This window comes from Amblyomma maculatum, chromosome 1 (assembly GCF_055883805.1).
Source record: "Amblyomma maculatum isolate TAMU_Amacu chromosome 1, ASM5588380v1, whole genome shotgun sequence".
Classification (NCBI taxonomy): domain Eukaryota; kingdom Metazoa; phylum Arthropoda; class Arachnida; order Ixodida; family Ixodidae; genus Amblyomma; species Amblyomma maculatum.
Genome location: NC_139344.1, coordinates 209,438,991 through 209,456,280, shown reverse-complemented (window position 1 = coordinate 209,456,280; position 17,290 = coordinate 209,438,991). Strand labels below are relative to the sequence as shown.

The 17,290-nt window shown below is 49.6% G+C and overlaps 1 protein-coding gene across 2 annotated transcripts in view; it reads right to left on the bottom strand.

Annotated features, from left to right (window-relative positions):
• Positions 1-14,673, bottom strand: part of LOC146205486 (putative NADPH-dependent quinone oxidoreductase VAT1L) — a 43,392-nt gene extending 28,719 nt beyond the window's left edge. For both annotated transcript variants that reach the window (XM_084590183.1, XM_084590184.1), the window contains exon 1: positions 14,300-14,673. In XM_084590183.1, the coding sequence (XP_084446309.1) occupies positions 14,300-14,517 (218 nt within the window). In that variant the 5' untranslated portion in view covers positions 14,518-14,673. The remainder of the gene's footprint in view (positions 1-14,299) is intronic.
• Between the last annotated feature and the right edge of the window lie 2,617 nt (positions 14,674-17,290).

The following is a 17,290-nucleotide window of genomic DNA, read 5'->3' as shown; positions in this document are numbered from 1 at the left end:
ATGCATTGGGAATGGCAAGGGCCTCTCCTAAGTTGTTTCCTTCCTCCATGTTCGATACCATCGAACAGAGACGTACCCTCGGAGGCGCGAGTAAGAGGCGCGGGCTTCTGTTTCACTTGTCGCTGTAACCCAATCCCCATGCATGACATCAAGTGTAAACTACCAACCGGGTGTAGAGTGTGAACTTGGCCTTGCCAGCCAATTGACTTGCCTAAATAATCTTTTCCGTCACCTGCATCATCATCATCAGTTCGACTATACTCACTGCAGAGCGAAGGTCTCTCCATTTTCGTATTAACCCTGTCTTGTACTATCTGCATTCACTTGACCCCAGCAAACTTCTAACTTCATCTTACCACCCATTTTCTGCTGCTACGCTTTCCCGCCCTTGGAATCCAATTGTTATCCTTAGCGACCATCGGCCATCTACAATTTGCACTATATGTCCTGCCCATGCCCATTTCTTCTTGATCTCTGCTAGAATTAAAAACCCGAGTTATTTCTCAGACGCACTCTGCATGATTCCCATTTCAACGTTACGCTTACCATTTTATGTTCCGTACCTTTCAGGGCCGGATTAACAGTATTGAGGGCCCGGTTCAAAAACAATTAAGAGGGCCCCTATACCCCCCCCCCCCCCTTTTCTACCTCGCTGATTCTATCGTCATGCTTGAGACATAACGCGCTTTAGAATTTCCTACAGAAAACACCATATTTACTCGATTGAATCTGCGGACTGTATGAACGTCGCATGAACATTTACTTTCCTGCAGAGCACATGGACATTTCTCGAGTAGTTTTTCTTGGGTAATTAGCGCAGGACGATTGGCTGCGAGTGTGCACAGACGAAGTAGATAGATCTTGTTCATAAGCTGTTCGCAAATTATTACCGTATGCACGCTACCAATCATAATAGTTATGTGAATTCATCCAGCAATACGAATTGAAGCTCGCCTAACGCATGTTTCTACAGAAACTGCGATATTTTGTTCCCTAAGGTGAAGTCAGTAAAGGAAATTATATTTATTATTCCAAGCGATGTCGAAATGTGGAGAGCTAAACCTTTTTAGATCGCTACTGAACTGGCACAAAATAGATTTTTAACACGCTCTAATGATCAGTAATGTATATTTACATTTATGCGGAACCAAATTTACGAAGCCAGTATATTTAAATTTCGCACATAATTTCCACGTTTAAAACAGAATGAAGCACTTTTGCATGTATCGCGCACCTGTCTGCTTTCAATTTACAGAATGAATTTACATTTTACGAGACAGCGCATTCAACTAATTCCACCGAGATGCCGCCGCCGCCGTAGACGCCGCTCGGGAAAAAAATAGGGTGGACATTTAATCTCCGCCTTTAAGTATCACAGGGAAGCGTTTACGGTACCCCTCTGTCGCCTCCCCATGCCGCTTCCCGTTCGCCTGCATGCACTTCCCTTTAATACAGGGCACAGCCATAAGCCGTGCTATCGCGTCCCTTTTTTTTAACAAAAGCATTACATTTACCCAATGAAGAAATATAAGTTTAAATATTTCACAGGAATTAAACTTAAATGGGGGCGTGTATTCGCATAACATGTCTCATTTTAAGCAATTGAGTAAAGGTATTTCTGTGAAAGTTTTCGAACATCTTGCTGGGATGGTTTCTTGAAGGCATCTTCAACGTTGACTACGCGCCTGAGAATCTTCTCGTCTCTACTCACAGCATCTACGAATTACTGAGGCAGCTGTTAGCTATGGACAGTCATATTTTCTAACTAATAATTTATTGCTTTCGTCACAGTCTTCGCTGCTTACTCTAAAAATGATAAATCTGACAACCGACACCAACAGCATAAATTAGAGGTCAGTTGGTTTACCAGCTGGGATGAGCTGGTAACCCGTTGATTCCCTCTGACCAAGTGGAACCGGATTACTTGCAGCTGCTAGGCATCTGAAACCAGTTAATGCCAGTTGAGTACCAGCTGGGATCAGTTTAAATCCCAGCTGGTACTTTGGTAGTTTTGTACTTTGACCGGTGAAATATGAGGCTGGCCTTTCGATTAAGCGCATGATCCGACGAAAGGCTTTTGGAGCATTCGACATTGCAAAACCTTAGCTCTAATTATAACTATGGGAAATCGGGGAATATGATTTTACTATTTTTTTTTGGACGAAACCTCTAAGTCCGCCATTTTTTTTCGAGCTCTTGGGGGCCCCTGAGCCTTTTAACTACGGATAATCCGGCCCCGATACCTCTGCGTTTTCCTCAGCTTCGCTCTACCATTTTTCTTGTCAGGTTTATATCACTTCTCAAACGCGCATGCCGCTCCGGTCTCCGGTAACATTCATGCGTAATTCTGTGGGACGTGAAAAAAGAAAAAAAAAATAATGCGTAAGTACAAAACGCAAAGAGCAAAACATAAAATGCCGGCGCTACGGTTGAATCGACGCCGCGCTGACACCGATTATCCCCGCCTGTCAGCACGAACCTCCAATTAAAAGGAAACAAAGCTACAGCGGCACTAACTGATTACTTGGAAGAAAGAGGCCACCCCACTGAAAATGCCGCGAGAATCGACGCTGTGGATAGTTTTGTCAATCCGCCTAACGTGTAAAAATCAATATTTTCGTCAGAGAATTTTGACAGCTTTTTAACGCGGAGGCCAAGCACTTCGAAAGGAGCAAACAGTTCTGCGCGCTGCCTATGCTTGTTAGCATATGGCTCAATCGCAGCGTGGCGTCGCTTTAGTGAAGACTGCGAATCAACTGGTCGAAATTGATCCGGAGGGTTCCACTACTGCGTCCGTCTAGCGCTGCTTTGGAGTCAAATCATGCCAACCAACTAGTCTTTCCCACGCTTCCGAAGTGACACTTATTTACAGGAGAGGTAGGAAATTGAACGAATTCCATGGGCTCCGAGAAACAAATGCAAGTCGAGCCGTAAGTAACGTTGCTTTGCACGCGATACAAGATCAAAGCAATTCCAAAAAACGGCATGTATGGCTTCAAGGAATTGTGTGCCCACGGGCGTCTCCATCCTCACTCGTTAAAAAAAAAAAAAAAAAAACTAAGCTAACCCAGTAATGAATGTTCCGTCGCCTAGAAAGCAAGGAGACATTCGAAGAATGGCGCGGAAAACAGTTCTTGACATTAGGTAGCTCAGAAGACGAGTAAGGGATAACGTACGCAATATGCTGGAGAAATTTTCCAAATTACGCATGTAAATTAAATGGCAGTACAGAACCCAACAATCTAGGGCGCTCGCAGACTACTAGAAGGCAGCTGGTAACGCACGCGATAAACACCTTGGGCGCCCGAGCGGCGACGCTGTAGCAAGCTGGCGCATATGAGCGCCCGCAGCTGCGCGCCAGATTTCTATTTTCGCTGCGTTGCACCCCGGAAATTGAGCCGTTCAGCAGCAGCGGTCTGCACACAGTGCTGCTCCCGACAGGGCTCACGCTAAGCGACGTGCCACCAGCAAGCATTGCACACAAGAAATTCTCGCTAAATGCACGCGCATTTACTCCCCCCAGCCCCCTCCTCTCTTGCGACTTTTGAAAGGGGTGTTACAAATTACAACACTGAAAAACGGTGACCAGGCGAGACGACGCTAATGTCCCGTCGCCTGGGCATCGAAGAACAGTGGACGCTGTATAGTTGGTACGGGGCGCGCACTCGCCGTGAAGCGAGAGAGCCCCATTATCCTATAGGCGCTCAAAAACAACGACCAATCACAATTAGCGCCAAAATGAGTCTGCGAAACGAGCCCGCAGAGGCACGCCCCTCAGGCACAAGTTGGATTCGGCGCGAGGAGCGCTGCCTCACTACATAGGGACTCGGATGCCCGATAGAGCGCGTTCGACGACTCCACGCGTTTTTCGCGCAGTGTCAAAGCACGTGGCGTGGTCAGACATCCCACGTGACCTTGCCCACCAGCTGCGCAGAGAGTAGAGCAGTAACATTGATTAACGCGCCCTAGATGCTGCACGACTTCCATCGGGGCCCGAGGAAGAGCCGCAGAATGGCGAGCGCACGCAGGGAGTGGATGCTTAACGGCCCCTACTTGTGGCAGAATCGCCCACTGCGTGCTCTGGGTGACGAGGCTTTGATGGAGACGCTAACGGGCCTACTCAAAACAGAGGAAAGAATTACGTGGCAAATTGACCGCAACTGAATTCTCACGCTATCCATAAATTCACACGCCACGTATCCGCGCGTAGACTAAACTTTCGTCAAAACGTATAGGGGCCAGGGAAGAGCTGCGGACTCGGCGGGTCCCCTGGGTAATGACCATGGGTTTGGTATGCTACAATGCACACGTGTCATTACAATAGCGAGCGTAAAAAGTACGCCCAATGACAACCTTTGTTTCATCGCCGCCACCCACACGTGTGCGACTTTCAAGCCACTTACGCACGGCATATTGACATTTTGCGGCAAATTAAATCAGAAGCTGTGCAATAAGTCCCTTCGGCGCTAAGAAAACGCCCAGCTGATGGCTGCAGCGCGTATCGATAATGTAATAACTTGCACCGCAACGAATATGAATGCCGCCGTGACTGCTGCTTCGCGCTTGAAAAATGGGTTGGCTAGGCCCATAGTGCAATGTTGGAAAACTCGACAGCGTAGCTGCCTCGTAGACGTCCTATCGACACTGCTCCATAACTCGTTTAAAACGCGAGTAAGCTACGCTATTGCCCCACTTTCGGAACCGAATTAGAACTGTAGCGTCGTCACGCGTTCCGTGACAGCCATAAGAGAGCTCCAGTCTGCGGACTGCTGCGTACAGAATGCTCCGATGTCCACCTCTCTTGTCCCGGCAGCGCTACGCCAGACTCCAAACTGTAGTCACTGCCAAAGAACGTAGTGCGCCGCCAAGTATGGTGTGCGCCGCCAAGTATGGACAGGGACGGATTGCAAAAGCCAACATTACCGCGCCAAACGAGATGCGAATTAATGCGTACGCTGAAGTATAGCGACATATCCTTCGCCCGAAGACAGATAATGCAGTTTAGTGTAGAGAATTGATAACGATAAGCCGAGCACAATGTCAATAGTGGAGCAGGAGTGCGTACACTTAATATTTGCCACATTTCTCGCTACTGAAAAAAAAAAAAAAAAAAAACTGACGGACGCTTAAGCTTCGCCTTTAAGAATGAAACGCGATAGCGTTATCGCGCCCCGTTCGCACCGTCTACTCATTTGCTTGCCGCGCTTTTGAGTGACCCAAATACTTTGTTCACATTATACAACCATCGTTAACTTGTCCAAAGCATGACTGTTTGGTAGTTACTTGTTCTAACATCGTTGCCGATCCGAGCCGGCGCGATGAAGATCTCGGCGGCCATGCCCTGTCTATCTTATTCCGTGCGCCACACGCATGATGGCGCTACGTGCACGCCAAGCGAAGAGGAAGTACAGCGGGAAAAACTGCGTGTACTGTAATTCTGCAATTTACATGCTCATATTTATTATTATACGCCACAATACACTTCTCTAAGGGACATTTCTGAGACAACACCGCAATCAGTAGACGCGCCTTTGTCCATTTCAAACCATTTAGCTGGCGTGGCGGAGTGGTTGGCGTGCTCGTCTCGAACCCCGGAGGCCCACGTTCGATTCCTCAGGTAGGCGATTTCTCCTACTCGTTATTTATTAATGTTTCTGGGATTTTTCGCTCACGGCCAACGCCGGACGACGCGGGACGGCGGCCGCCGACGACGACGCCACCGACTTTTCTGCGACACGGCCGGGCCCTTAACGCTATCGCGTTAAAAAAAAAACCGCGACGTCGGAGATCATTTGATCTGATAAGAGTGGCCCAACTATCAAGTTGAACCACAAGGGAAACAGTCTGATGCGGATAGCTGAGGCAACCACTTTCCTTTTTTTTTCACCCGCTGTCACTGTGATAGCTAAGCGCTGTGTGAAGAGATTTGACGACGGCCTTCTTAGGTTTAAAGCTAATCGGATTAAAGAGCCTGGATGCCCTACGCTGCGCCATTACTTTTATCGGAGAAAACCACCATCACAACAGGAGACATGTTCGGCCGAAAATACGGAGAACCTTGAGATCGCGTTATATAGACGCGCGTGTTCGGAGAACAAACGGCCGCATCAAATCCCCGAACTACAGCACTCGAGAACCACCATCGATTCACTAACAGCCTTATCAGAGAGCAGCGATAAGAGCAGAAACCGGTAGCCAAGTAAGTGGAGCCCACGGGGGAGGCACCGAGCGATATGGGCTACGACAAAAAGGCACGGTCGCGGTAAGACTAGGCTGGCCCCGCGGAAGGCACTATCAGTCGCTCAGCGCGGCTCTTGGAGTGTTTTGGACATTGAGGCAACTGCCCTCAGCCAAGGAGAACAGAGAGGCCTTCTATTTCAGGGGCGCACGCCCAAGTCCAAACAAAGGAACGATAAGCGTGCGCGCTCACCACAGCGGCATGCCTGTCGAGTAGTTGCGGCCAGTTGCGTGCTCGAGAAAGGCACGCCCGCGGCATAGCAGGTAAACACGCGCCACCATGCTAAGAGCGCGCCAGCAAACATCAGAGAAGCATAACGACGCCGGTACGGAACTCCCCGCGACTATAGGTTCTCAATCAAAAATACGGCAAGACGGACGAGGACATAGAAGGCGACAGGTCTAGCATCGTTTGTTCGCCTTCTTTGTCCCCGCCTGTCGCGCCGTATTTTTTTTATTCAGAGTGTACTAACTAGCCCAAACAAGAGGTTCTCAATGTCCTGAATATCATGATATACAGTGTTGCATCAAAGCGCCGAAGCTGTTAAGCTGAGCTCCCCGCGCACAGCACTTGAGCCATGCGAAGCACAGGCTGCACAGCCATATGGAACACACGTGAAAGCGCAGCAGCTGCACCGAGAGATCTCCGCAGGAGAGCGTGGAGCTCGATGAAACTCGGACCCAATGGACAAATCAAAGCCGGCAGGGAGGCGCATACCCCGCGGCGGATGAGGCAAGCGCCCACCGGGAGAAATCCTGGCCGAAGGGATTCCGCCCGGATGGCATCGCTCCGGGCCAGAAAGACTTCGATCGTCGTCGGCCCCGTATCGACCTCTGCGTGCAAACTGGTGGGCGGCAATCGCAGCCTGTTGACGCCGCCGGCCACTCGAGTACACTGGCTGCAGAGGACGCGCTCGGAGAAATGCGCGCACAAAGCAGAACGACACTTGTTGCAGTGCCCCCCACTCTGTTTTTCCGTAGACTGACTACAAAGCCGGCTCCACCAGCGGTAAATTCCCTTCCGGTCGAGCAAAGAGTTATCGAAAGTAAGCTTCAACAATTTCTAGATAGCACATGAACTAATATTACGACGCCACTTTTTTGTTTCGGTAAAGCGTTAATTCAAAGCCATCAACGTTTATTTAACAATTATGTAATGTTGCAAATAAGTGTTCGAATTATTTTTCCCAGATATTGATTGAAGGCTGAAAAAGACTATGCAGCACGAGCGCTCTGCAAGGACTAACACCGAGAGCGACACGAGCTCGGCAGTGCAGCATCACACGCAACTCCTGCATACCTCCAAACGCATACCGCGGTACTTCTATAGCTGTATTGAAGGGATGTCGCATGGGTAGTAGTACCGAACGGGTGAAAAGAGAAGCTTATATGTTGCTGGGTTTAACGGGTAATTGAGGTCACGTGCCAAACAGAAGGTTTAAAATTGGGAAGGCATTCACAAAATAATGGCGCAGCGCATGAACTCAATGGCATGCACAAGTGGCATGGTCGCAAATTAATGCTCGTCGAAAAAAACTGTTGGAAACGTTTTAACCAATGCTTGAAATTTCTTCCAGCGTTTCACAATTATGATTCAAACAGAACAGCGTTCACAAGACATACATAAATTTATCTTACAACATAAAAGTCAAAATTAAGCATTGTAATGCTTACTTTTTAAATGTTAAAGTAACATTTTCGATAAAACAGTATATTCTGACACGTGAGATCCCATCAAAGCTATAAATGATCTCAGAGGTTAGAATAATGCTTCTACCATCCACATGTATTTTGAGATTTGGAGCCGTCGCAGCTGCCCGACTATACTGCTCAGAAGCAGACCCTGTGGCCTGGGAACTTTTGACCCCCCCGTACAAACATCACACGGTACACCGCGGCCTCCATTGAAATGCAGCCGCCGTGGCCTGGATCGAACCCGCGTCCTCTGAATCAGCAGTTGAAAAGCTAACCATTGAACACAGCGACGCGGCGACCTAAGGATATCGTTAATTTCGGATATTAATTCACTGGCGCAATGAAACCGCGTAATATAGTTCCCTCCCTAGCATCACGTGGGAGGCAGACGCTGCTGTCCAGTTGAGACTATCCTGCAAGTATCTAAATACATTAACCTTCCCGTAACAGGCTCACGGTGAAAATCTCGCGTCGGCGAGATTTGTCCGCGAGATTCCGCGAGTGACAGATACTGCGCCTTTCCTTTTCTGCAAACAGAACGCCGGTAAACTGATGCGTTCAAGGTAACGCAGCTGATTAGAAATGACTCAAAATGCTTAGTAATGAATAGTAACGACAAACGTGACCTACTAATGACTTCTAATGACCAACACGTCTAACGATGACTTAACGACTACACTTCGATTACAAATGACTGAAAATGCTTAATGAGTAGCAACGACTGAAATCAGAGGGCAAGAGAACGAAGAAAGTAGGTAAAAAGAAGAGGCGAATGATAAAGTCAGGAAGTGTAGGCTTTCGCCGTTCACCTTTTAGCACCTTAAGAGACCATACAATTTCTTTTTTTTCGCGATAACGACGCTGATACCCGGACAGGCAGTACGCGAGCTTCATGGTAATCGCGCCGACAATAGAGATTTCGCTTACCTTGAACCGCGATCCGCCACCGTGACCCACTACCGCGCGTGGGCGGGGCGCACAAGCTGATTGGTCTAGACGCGCCAGGTCTATGTGCCGACAACTACCGACAACCAGTATGTGGCGCCATCTATAGGCATCAAGGGTATCTGGGCATGCGCAGTAGAACGCGCGGTGGTGGATCACGGTAAACTAAAACTATTGTTAAATGGAGCCGAGCCCGCGTTTAAGCGCACATGACGCTCCACACTGTACTGAACGACCGCAATAAAATGGTCTGTTGGAGCAGTGTCGAGGTGAATGCAGTATTCTGTAGGAAATTCCTGTATAACTGTCGCCAAATCGGAACACCAAAAGGGTTAGGAGTCTGATCCGCGAATCAGGTGCTCGGAGCGCCCGCTTCTGCGAACGAGGAGCCTCGAAATACGAAGTTCGCCTCGCGAAACACGGGCGGAAAGTCGTTCGTCGACTCCGGCGGAGAAACGCATGGCTTCGGCGCGTATTCCCGGAACGTTCATTCGGCCGCAGCGTCTCTCGGGTCACTCAGTCACGCTGAACGCGCGCCACACAAGCACCGCGGAGAGCGGGCAGCTGCCAAGACTCTTTCGGAGGACTATACCTCTTCCCTTCCGTAATAGTGTTCCTGCACATGCTTACAAGCTGCGAGAACATATGCATGAACACTATTCCGCGGTGCCGCTGAGGGCCCCCATCGAAGACACTAAGTGCACTCGGCTGCGTGAAAGGATGCAAACGTGTTTCCACCCCTTTCATTTCTGTACACTTCGCTCACATATCCCCTTTACTTTTTCGTCCCATTGCAGATTAAGTTGTCGAGAACTGAGGGGCAGCTTCCGAAGGAGATATTCTGAGAGCGAAGGCTCCACTCAACTCTCGTCTCGCGTAAAAAACGCCGCTTCCATTGCCGCAGCGAGGTGGACAATCCAGCGAGACGCAGCTCGCCGTAAAACGAAATTGGTTTCAATTATTTCTTTGGAGGGATGTACAATTTCGTTGTCTATAGATCCCGAAGATGTGTCCCAGCAACAAACGCAAGAGGAAATGAACGGCAGAAGATTGCTTTCGCTCGATCATCGGTTTACTCGTTCTTAAAGTTGCCCAACTTCTTGCAGGAAACCACTACCGCCGCAAGCCACCCCCCGAGTACCCGCACTGCTGCAGTTCAACCATTTCCATGAGAGGACATACACCATGAATGGCTGAGGGATTGGAGGAGGGCTGGACATGCTTAAGCGCATCAGCTTCACAACACGAGTTTGCCATGACCTGTACCTTGAAGCTCTGCGTTGTCGCCGGCGAATCGCGAAATTTTGCCGAACTGATCAGCGATCGTAACTATCGCCTTTAAAAAATAGTTATTTTAATTAGGTCTGACTACGCAACAAACTCCATTAAGGTCTACACAACGGCACGCCTTTTTACAGAGTCCGATGGAAACTATCTACTCATTTGCGAAATCTGCACGAGAACGGAGAGCTTCAGATGACCTAAAATGTTAATTCGCGGTTAATCATGAATCACGTCAGATATCCAATGGCGATCTGAGACTACGTCCCTCGTCGGGAATGTCGATGGGTGCCCGAACTGCTCGTGGTAATGAAAATCACCCCGTAGTCATGCCGCCATATCAAACGGAATACCAAGGCATCACCCTGTAGAACACTACATCATGGTGCACTACATATCGCGGCGTCGACGTTTAACGGCTGACGCCCACCGTGAGCTATGAGTCACCGGGCCTGGAAGACGAGAACCGAGGTCGGTGACGGTTTCAGAAGACAAAAGAAATGCGGCCCCAACGTGAGAGTCCCGTCACCCGCAACCAGTCAGTGGCGTGCGGCCGCCGGCGCGCTCGAATAGTTTCCAGCCGTTCACCACGTCGCCGACAGTCGCAGGCAGATTTCCATATTTAGCCGCGGGGGCTATTATCACGAATTGTGTACAGCGCCAAGGCCAAAGAAAGGAAGTAATTGCCCCATTGTGGCTGCGACAGCTTTGCTCTTATGAAACGAACCACTTTTAACAGGGGACCAGGCCCAGCCATGCAGCCTTGAAAGCGAGTCAACGTTTGAGTTGGAAAATCGATAGCGGCCACTGAGAGATGACTAGCGAAACCGCCCATGCACACCATTCCAAGGGGCGTGTTCAGGCTCATTCTGGTATTTTGGAGAGAAAGCGGAGGCCACAGGTCGCAAGCACCGATGAACAAGAGCGCGGCTCAAAAGCGACCGCCGACAACGGTAGTGCGAACATGCCGAGAGAAGCGGTTGGGGAGGGAGAAAAGTGAAGGAGACAACTGCGGGAGCACAGCGGTTCATCACAGCCGCAAAGCCACGATCACGCAGGAGTGACGCGGCCAACAAGTTACACCCGTATTGCAGAGCAGACAACTCTTATCGCTAGAAGAGTAATATACAGACGCGCCTGTCAGTCACGCGCCCGCCCGATAACAAGCTCCCCAGGGAAGAATCGAGAAAGACGGATTCACGGGCGACGCGGCGGCGACAGGGCCCGCCCCCCACCGCGGATGCATGTCGGCTGTGAAAATGATTTCAAAGCCTCTGCTCGCTTTGCTACTAGCCTCGATGTACGGAAACTTGGGAGAAAGTTTGAGCAGGAAGTCGAAAAAAAAAAAAAAAAGAAAACACTTACGACTGCATGGGAGCAAGTCTGACGATTGCAGACAGCGCGAAAGATATTTCTGGGATGAATCGATACCTGAGGAGCTTCCTCGCGGGTACATACTGACTCTAGTTGCTTTCGGACACAGCTTGTACAAGGCAGTCGCATCATGCCGGGAAGACCGCGCATAATAACAGCTAGGACCCCACAAACGGTTCAGCGGGCCCAAAAATCGATTCGCCCAGCTCCACCGTGACACAAACATGACCTGACGCGACGACGCTCGCTCGGCGGCACACTGCCTCCTACTACAGCTGCGCAACCGGGCAGGCAGCAAGTTTTCCTCGGAAGCAAATATGAAAGTCTACACGAGGGCAACGGCGCACGAACTATGCGGCTGAGCATTCAATTTGCGCGGTCTTAAGAGTGAAACAAGACTTTAGTCGGTCCTGTGCGGCGAGAGCGACAAGGCAGCAACGAATGTTCGCCACAGGTTGAAAGGAAGAGGCATGGGTGAAGGGGCGTATTTTTGCAACATGGTGTATGCTTTAACGGAAAGCTTGAAGTTTTCGCCAAGGCAAGTACCAATCCTAGCGATGTAGCCTAAACTCAATCCCCTGCAATCTAGCTTCGGCCCCAGTAATCCGCACTAAAGCGGCAAACACGACGGTCTCAACACTGCTACTTTTATAACCGTCCGTCAGCAGCAATTCGTAGACTTATCTCGGCGAAAGCTACAAACAGCCGCGGGATGTTAATCCCGTAAGCATAAAAAAAAAAAAAATTCAAAATGAATCTCCGTCGGACTAACTGGTGTCTTGAACTTGACGGGCGGCACATCCAAAACTGTCGCAAAAATGAGTTACCCACCAGAAATAATCTAGCTTCATTGCCAGACTGCACTGAGACCTCGCACGGAGACAAATGTCGCCGTGATTTTTTTGGCAGTCGACTGCTTTAAGTGTCGAAGCCTGAGACACTTGACGAGCGTAAGGGCGGGGGCACCAATTCGGATAGAGATCGTAGCATATCGCCAGAATGGGAAAAAAAAAAAAGCATTTTCCGTTGCTGGAGGGATACCAGTTGGGAGAGATGTTAACGCCCCCAATCAGGGATGTCCGTAAATCCTCCGTCGGCTGCTAGCCCGGCCCCACCCACTTGATCTTAGCCTAGCGCACTACATACCACATCCTGCCGCAAGTTTCATCCAAGTGGCAGCAAGAGCAACTGGTTCACATGGAGCATCGGACCCCCGTTAACGCGTACAAAAGCGTGAAGATGTTAGTTTTTTGGAGCCGAAAGGCTCATCTGCACGGCTAGGCGCACATGTCAACCCGAAAGTCCCCTGGGCGAGCGAAACAGGCCCTGTCAGCAGCCTCGGAGATCGCAAAAGTCACAAATGCGGTCATGGCGAAATGTGCTGCCGTTTCATTTATAGCAATATTTTGCAGTTCCGCCCAACCCAACTACAAAACCACCACTAAAGCGCCAGAAAAGCACTCAGACGCGGCGCGGAAAGAGGCACACGCTCACATTCCACGTTACCCGGTCACTCATCCTCCTCCGACCCGTTCACCGCCGTGCATCACTGACTCAGCGACGCCGCCTTGAGGACGCGCTGGCGGGCTGTGCGTCACGGTGCGCAAACGGAATAAACTTCCTTTTGGCCGTATTTCGCAAAACCAAGAAAGTTGTGTGTGTCACGCTAAGCGTGAGTATCACCACAGCATCCGCTTTGCTCCTATGCCGCTAGCAGTTTCCTGCACTGCCGGAGAACGCAATGCCAAAGTTTGCTGACCGCGTGTGACCGCGTACATTTAATACCGCGAAATGCCGGCTTCTGTGTAAATGTGGCCGTCAAACACAATCACTTAGGGATTTCATTCGCGGAACGCACGAGACAGCCCCAGCCGTCTTGGGGCCCGAATTGACAGGATATCAGGGTATTAACGGAAAGCTTAAGCTCAACCGCCGATACCCCTACCCAAAAAACCGGCGTCATCTATTACGGCCGACATTCACTTTCAAGCATGTGGCAGAAAGCTGATTCAAAGCGTGTTGCCTCATTACGGCAAATCACACAGCGGCGAAGAATTTGCAACAGCTGCATTAGCTCTCGAAGATGTAAACAGGTGTCTCAAACAAAAGGAATATATGCAGCAGCGAACACAACCAGAACAGCGCTGATGCGCTTACATTTTTTCTCTCGCCGTCACAATCCCCAAAAGAGCAAAAATTATTCCGAGTTGTACAGCTGTTGCTCTAAAAACAAAAGAACCAAGAATCGCCGCCGCCTTACACTAGGAACAACCGTCCGAAACGTGCTATACTATTCATACACGGTACGCCTAGTCATCTGTTCCAATTTTGAACTTTCCTGTCATGATAAAGTGACCAACGATAGAAGAAACCAGACGAGCACAACAAAGTCGTTAGAAAAGCGCGCCAATAACCTGAACGTATCTGCCAGAATAGGATGCGAGCACAGCAGTCTGGAAACGAACGAGCGAAAAAAAAAAAAAAAAAAAAAACCATCTCGCGCCTGTCTGCCCAAAAACTGATGCAGGAAGGCGGGAGCGCGCTCCCACTTGCCGGGGGTGTTTGCTCCAGCCGAAGGAACTGTCATAGCCACAAAGCGGGCTCGTGACGGGCCCGGTTCGGCTGTGGCAGCACCTCGTCTGGTAGCCTGTCCGCGGCAGCCAGTCTTACAGACACCGCCCATTCCGAAATTTGGCAGTTCCAGTCCGCGTGAACGCGCCGAAAAAAGAGCGCCCGGATAGCTTTGTCGAGGAGCAGACATACTTACCAGGCCTTGACTCGAATGAGCAGCTCTCCTTCCGCGGCAGCGGGTTCGGGTTTCTTGAGGACTTTGACAGTCTTGAGCCCCCCGAAGCCGGTAAGGACGATGGCCCGCATTTCTTTGGCCGGTGGAGCGGCCGCCGCCGCTTCCTCCGCCGGGGCGGCCGCCGCTGCCGCCGCCGGCTTCTGTTCCTCCGTCTTGGTCGCTGCTTCGGCCTCGGACATGACGAGCTACTCTTTGCACCTAAAAACCTACGTGAAAAACTCGAGCGAGGCTCAGCCTGTGACTGCGGATCACCGAGAAGCCGAACTGCAGAGACTGGCGGACTGTGACTCAACTGGTGGCAGTTGGCGGCAGCGTTTGACAGCTAGAAGAAAAGCAGCGCGCGCGCGCATCGCAGCCTGCGCAGGCGGCGTGAGAAGGCGGCGCGGACGCACACCCTCGCGACGAAAGTAGTCCGCGGACGGCGGCGAGCTGTGTGGCTAAGCCCGCTTACCCAGGGGCAGCGCCCGCCGCCACCGCGCCGACATGGCAGCGCTTCTGTGCGCCCTGCGGGCGCCTCCGCTGTTACTTTTTCGCTGAAAGGAGGAGGCATTTCTACAGTCACCGCCTAGAGAGCCGTGGCTCTAGCGCGGTCGCACTATGAAGTAACTCGCCCTTTGCCTTTGAAAGTGATATTTACTGTTTCCACTGGCAATGAGGTTACCCAGTCAGTGTTTCGCAAGTGAACATGACAACTGTCTCGGGATGGCGAGAGAATTTCGGGCGCGTCACAAAAAGGTTTCAATCCCCATATGTCCCGTCGATCTGCGGCACTAGTGTTTTAACGATGGCTCAAGAAATGTTATCGCCGCCTCTCTGGTTCATTGAGCATGGTATAGGATAAATGATGATTACACAGTAGCCAGTTGCGTGGATAAATGAAGGGATCAAAGGAAAGCCCAGCTCTCCCGTTATCCCTCTCCCGCATGGGATTATATTCTCCTGCTTTATCGTTTTGGAGGGAGCTAGAGACACCGTTCAATAACGTAAGTGAATTGCGCAACATTCTCTTCATCTCCCCTTTACCTCAGTGAACAAGGCCGAGCTACTTGTCTGCCTTCAGCCATTTGCCGATGCACTGTGACAATGAAAATTTAAAGAAAAAAATATCACTGATCTCCTACATTGGACAATTACACATCGCGCACATAGATGATGCGATCGTCGCAATGTTTTGTGATTGCATTTGCGGGACATAAGCCATGCTCATATCAAATATCTTGCAACATTTTGCAGCAGTAAAATTAAAATGGGCAAGATATATTGGTTAAGTACGGGTTTCATTATACTTTAGTCTTAGTGCACATTTTGTTTTCTTTGACACTAGAATACATGGATCATCATGCGAGGTATTCTCTTATGACCGCTAAGAATATATTTTTCTTTTCCCATTGTGTTTCGGTATCGAGGCTCTATAGGTCGCTGAGGCATTAAAGGGACGAAAATATAATAGCTTCATGATACCACGTTTTCTTTTTTTTTTTTTTTTTGTCATTTCGGTTCTTGCAGCAGCTTTTGCTAAAAATAAGACATGTTCATTACACGAGCATTGCATCATTTTGCAGAAGTAAAATTGTCAAGATTTACTGGTTTCTTATACCCGTCCCAGTCTACGCCGCTTCCACCTCTTCCTTCTGTTCCTGATGCGCAACGCAGCGTAATTTGCGTAACAATACGTTGTGTTGGATAGCACTAGACGCAGCCGTTCGCGTTCGAAAATAAGCCTCATCATAGCCTCCCTTCATGAATCATTCTGTGGGAAATGAAGATACTCTCTGAAATCCACGACTTTGTTTCTTGAATCGCTTTTTTATCGCTGCTTCTCGAGAAAGATGCACCGTTACAACCATTTGCACTAAGTACCACAACGAAATGAAAATAGCATTGGCTTCGTTTTTTGTAATAACACTGCTTATATGTCTACTTGATATGTCTTGAACGGGTTGATTCTATAACAGCTTGAAACTACGAGGGTATGATATAAATGCATGCTGTTGATGAGGCAGTATAGCTTTATACAGCAGGCGGATTTTATTCCGCTTATGTCTTGCACTTGCGTTGTGCGCTGGACCGCCTCGATCCATGTCCTTTAACGTCGGATAAGATCTTCGGTCTGTGCCCACAACAGTTGACTGCCTTCAAGGCATACAAGGCACTGTTTTGTGACCGGATAGCCACCGGCTTGAGTGAGAAATTGTGACTGTGCTCCTCGTCCCTTTTCTGTTCCCCTCTTTAATCCTCTCATCCCTTTTCCCAAGTGCAGGATAACCAACCGAAAGCGTTTCTGGTTAACATCCCTGCCTTGCTTTCTCTTCCCTATCTATCTATATTCTGCTTATGATTCGTTTAAGTTAGCCGCTGTCAGCTTATGCAAATCCGTTGCAATATTTGAATACGCTTTTTTTACAAATAAATACCTGTTGGTTATGGTGCCTAAAAACAATCTTCGCAACCGCACAAAAGACGGTCCGGCAGTATCACCTGGGACTTCCCCGACGCGTCTAAGCTTCGATCGGCTCGCGTCTCTCCGGCGCCATGGACATCGTCAAAAAAGCGGGAAGCCCGAGACGAAGATTCAGCCAGTGGACTGCGGGCTCTAGTTTCCAGGCTCGTAAACAAATGCTGAACTGCACACAGCGTTTGAAAAATGCGGAGCGTCCCCTCCTTCGCCAGTACCTCTACCTTGGGACATCCAAAGCCAACTATTGGAGAAACGACCGTCAAGCAAACAATAACACGGAGAGACCTCTGTTGCAATGTTTTTGTTAAAGCTAGTGTGTTCACTCATCGGCTCTCACGAGACTCGTCTCACCATGCATGCCGTACATACGCGCATGAATTTCCAGCGCCACCTTTTAAAGCACAAGACAGCAAAAGTCGAGATAACTTTGTATACCTTCCTTAACTACCACCGCTTTCTGCTACTTTGCTTGATGGTCCTATAGCCTCCGGACG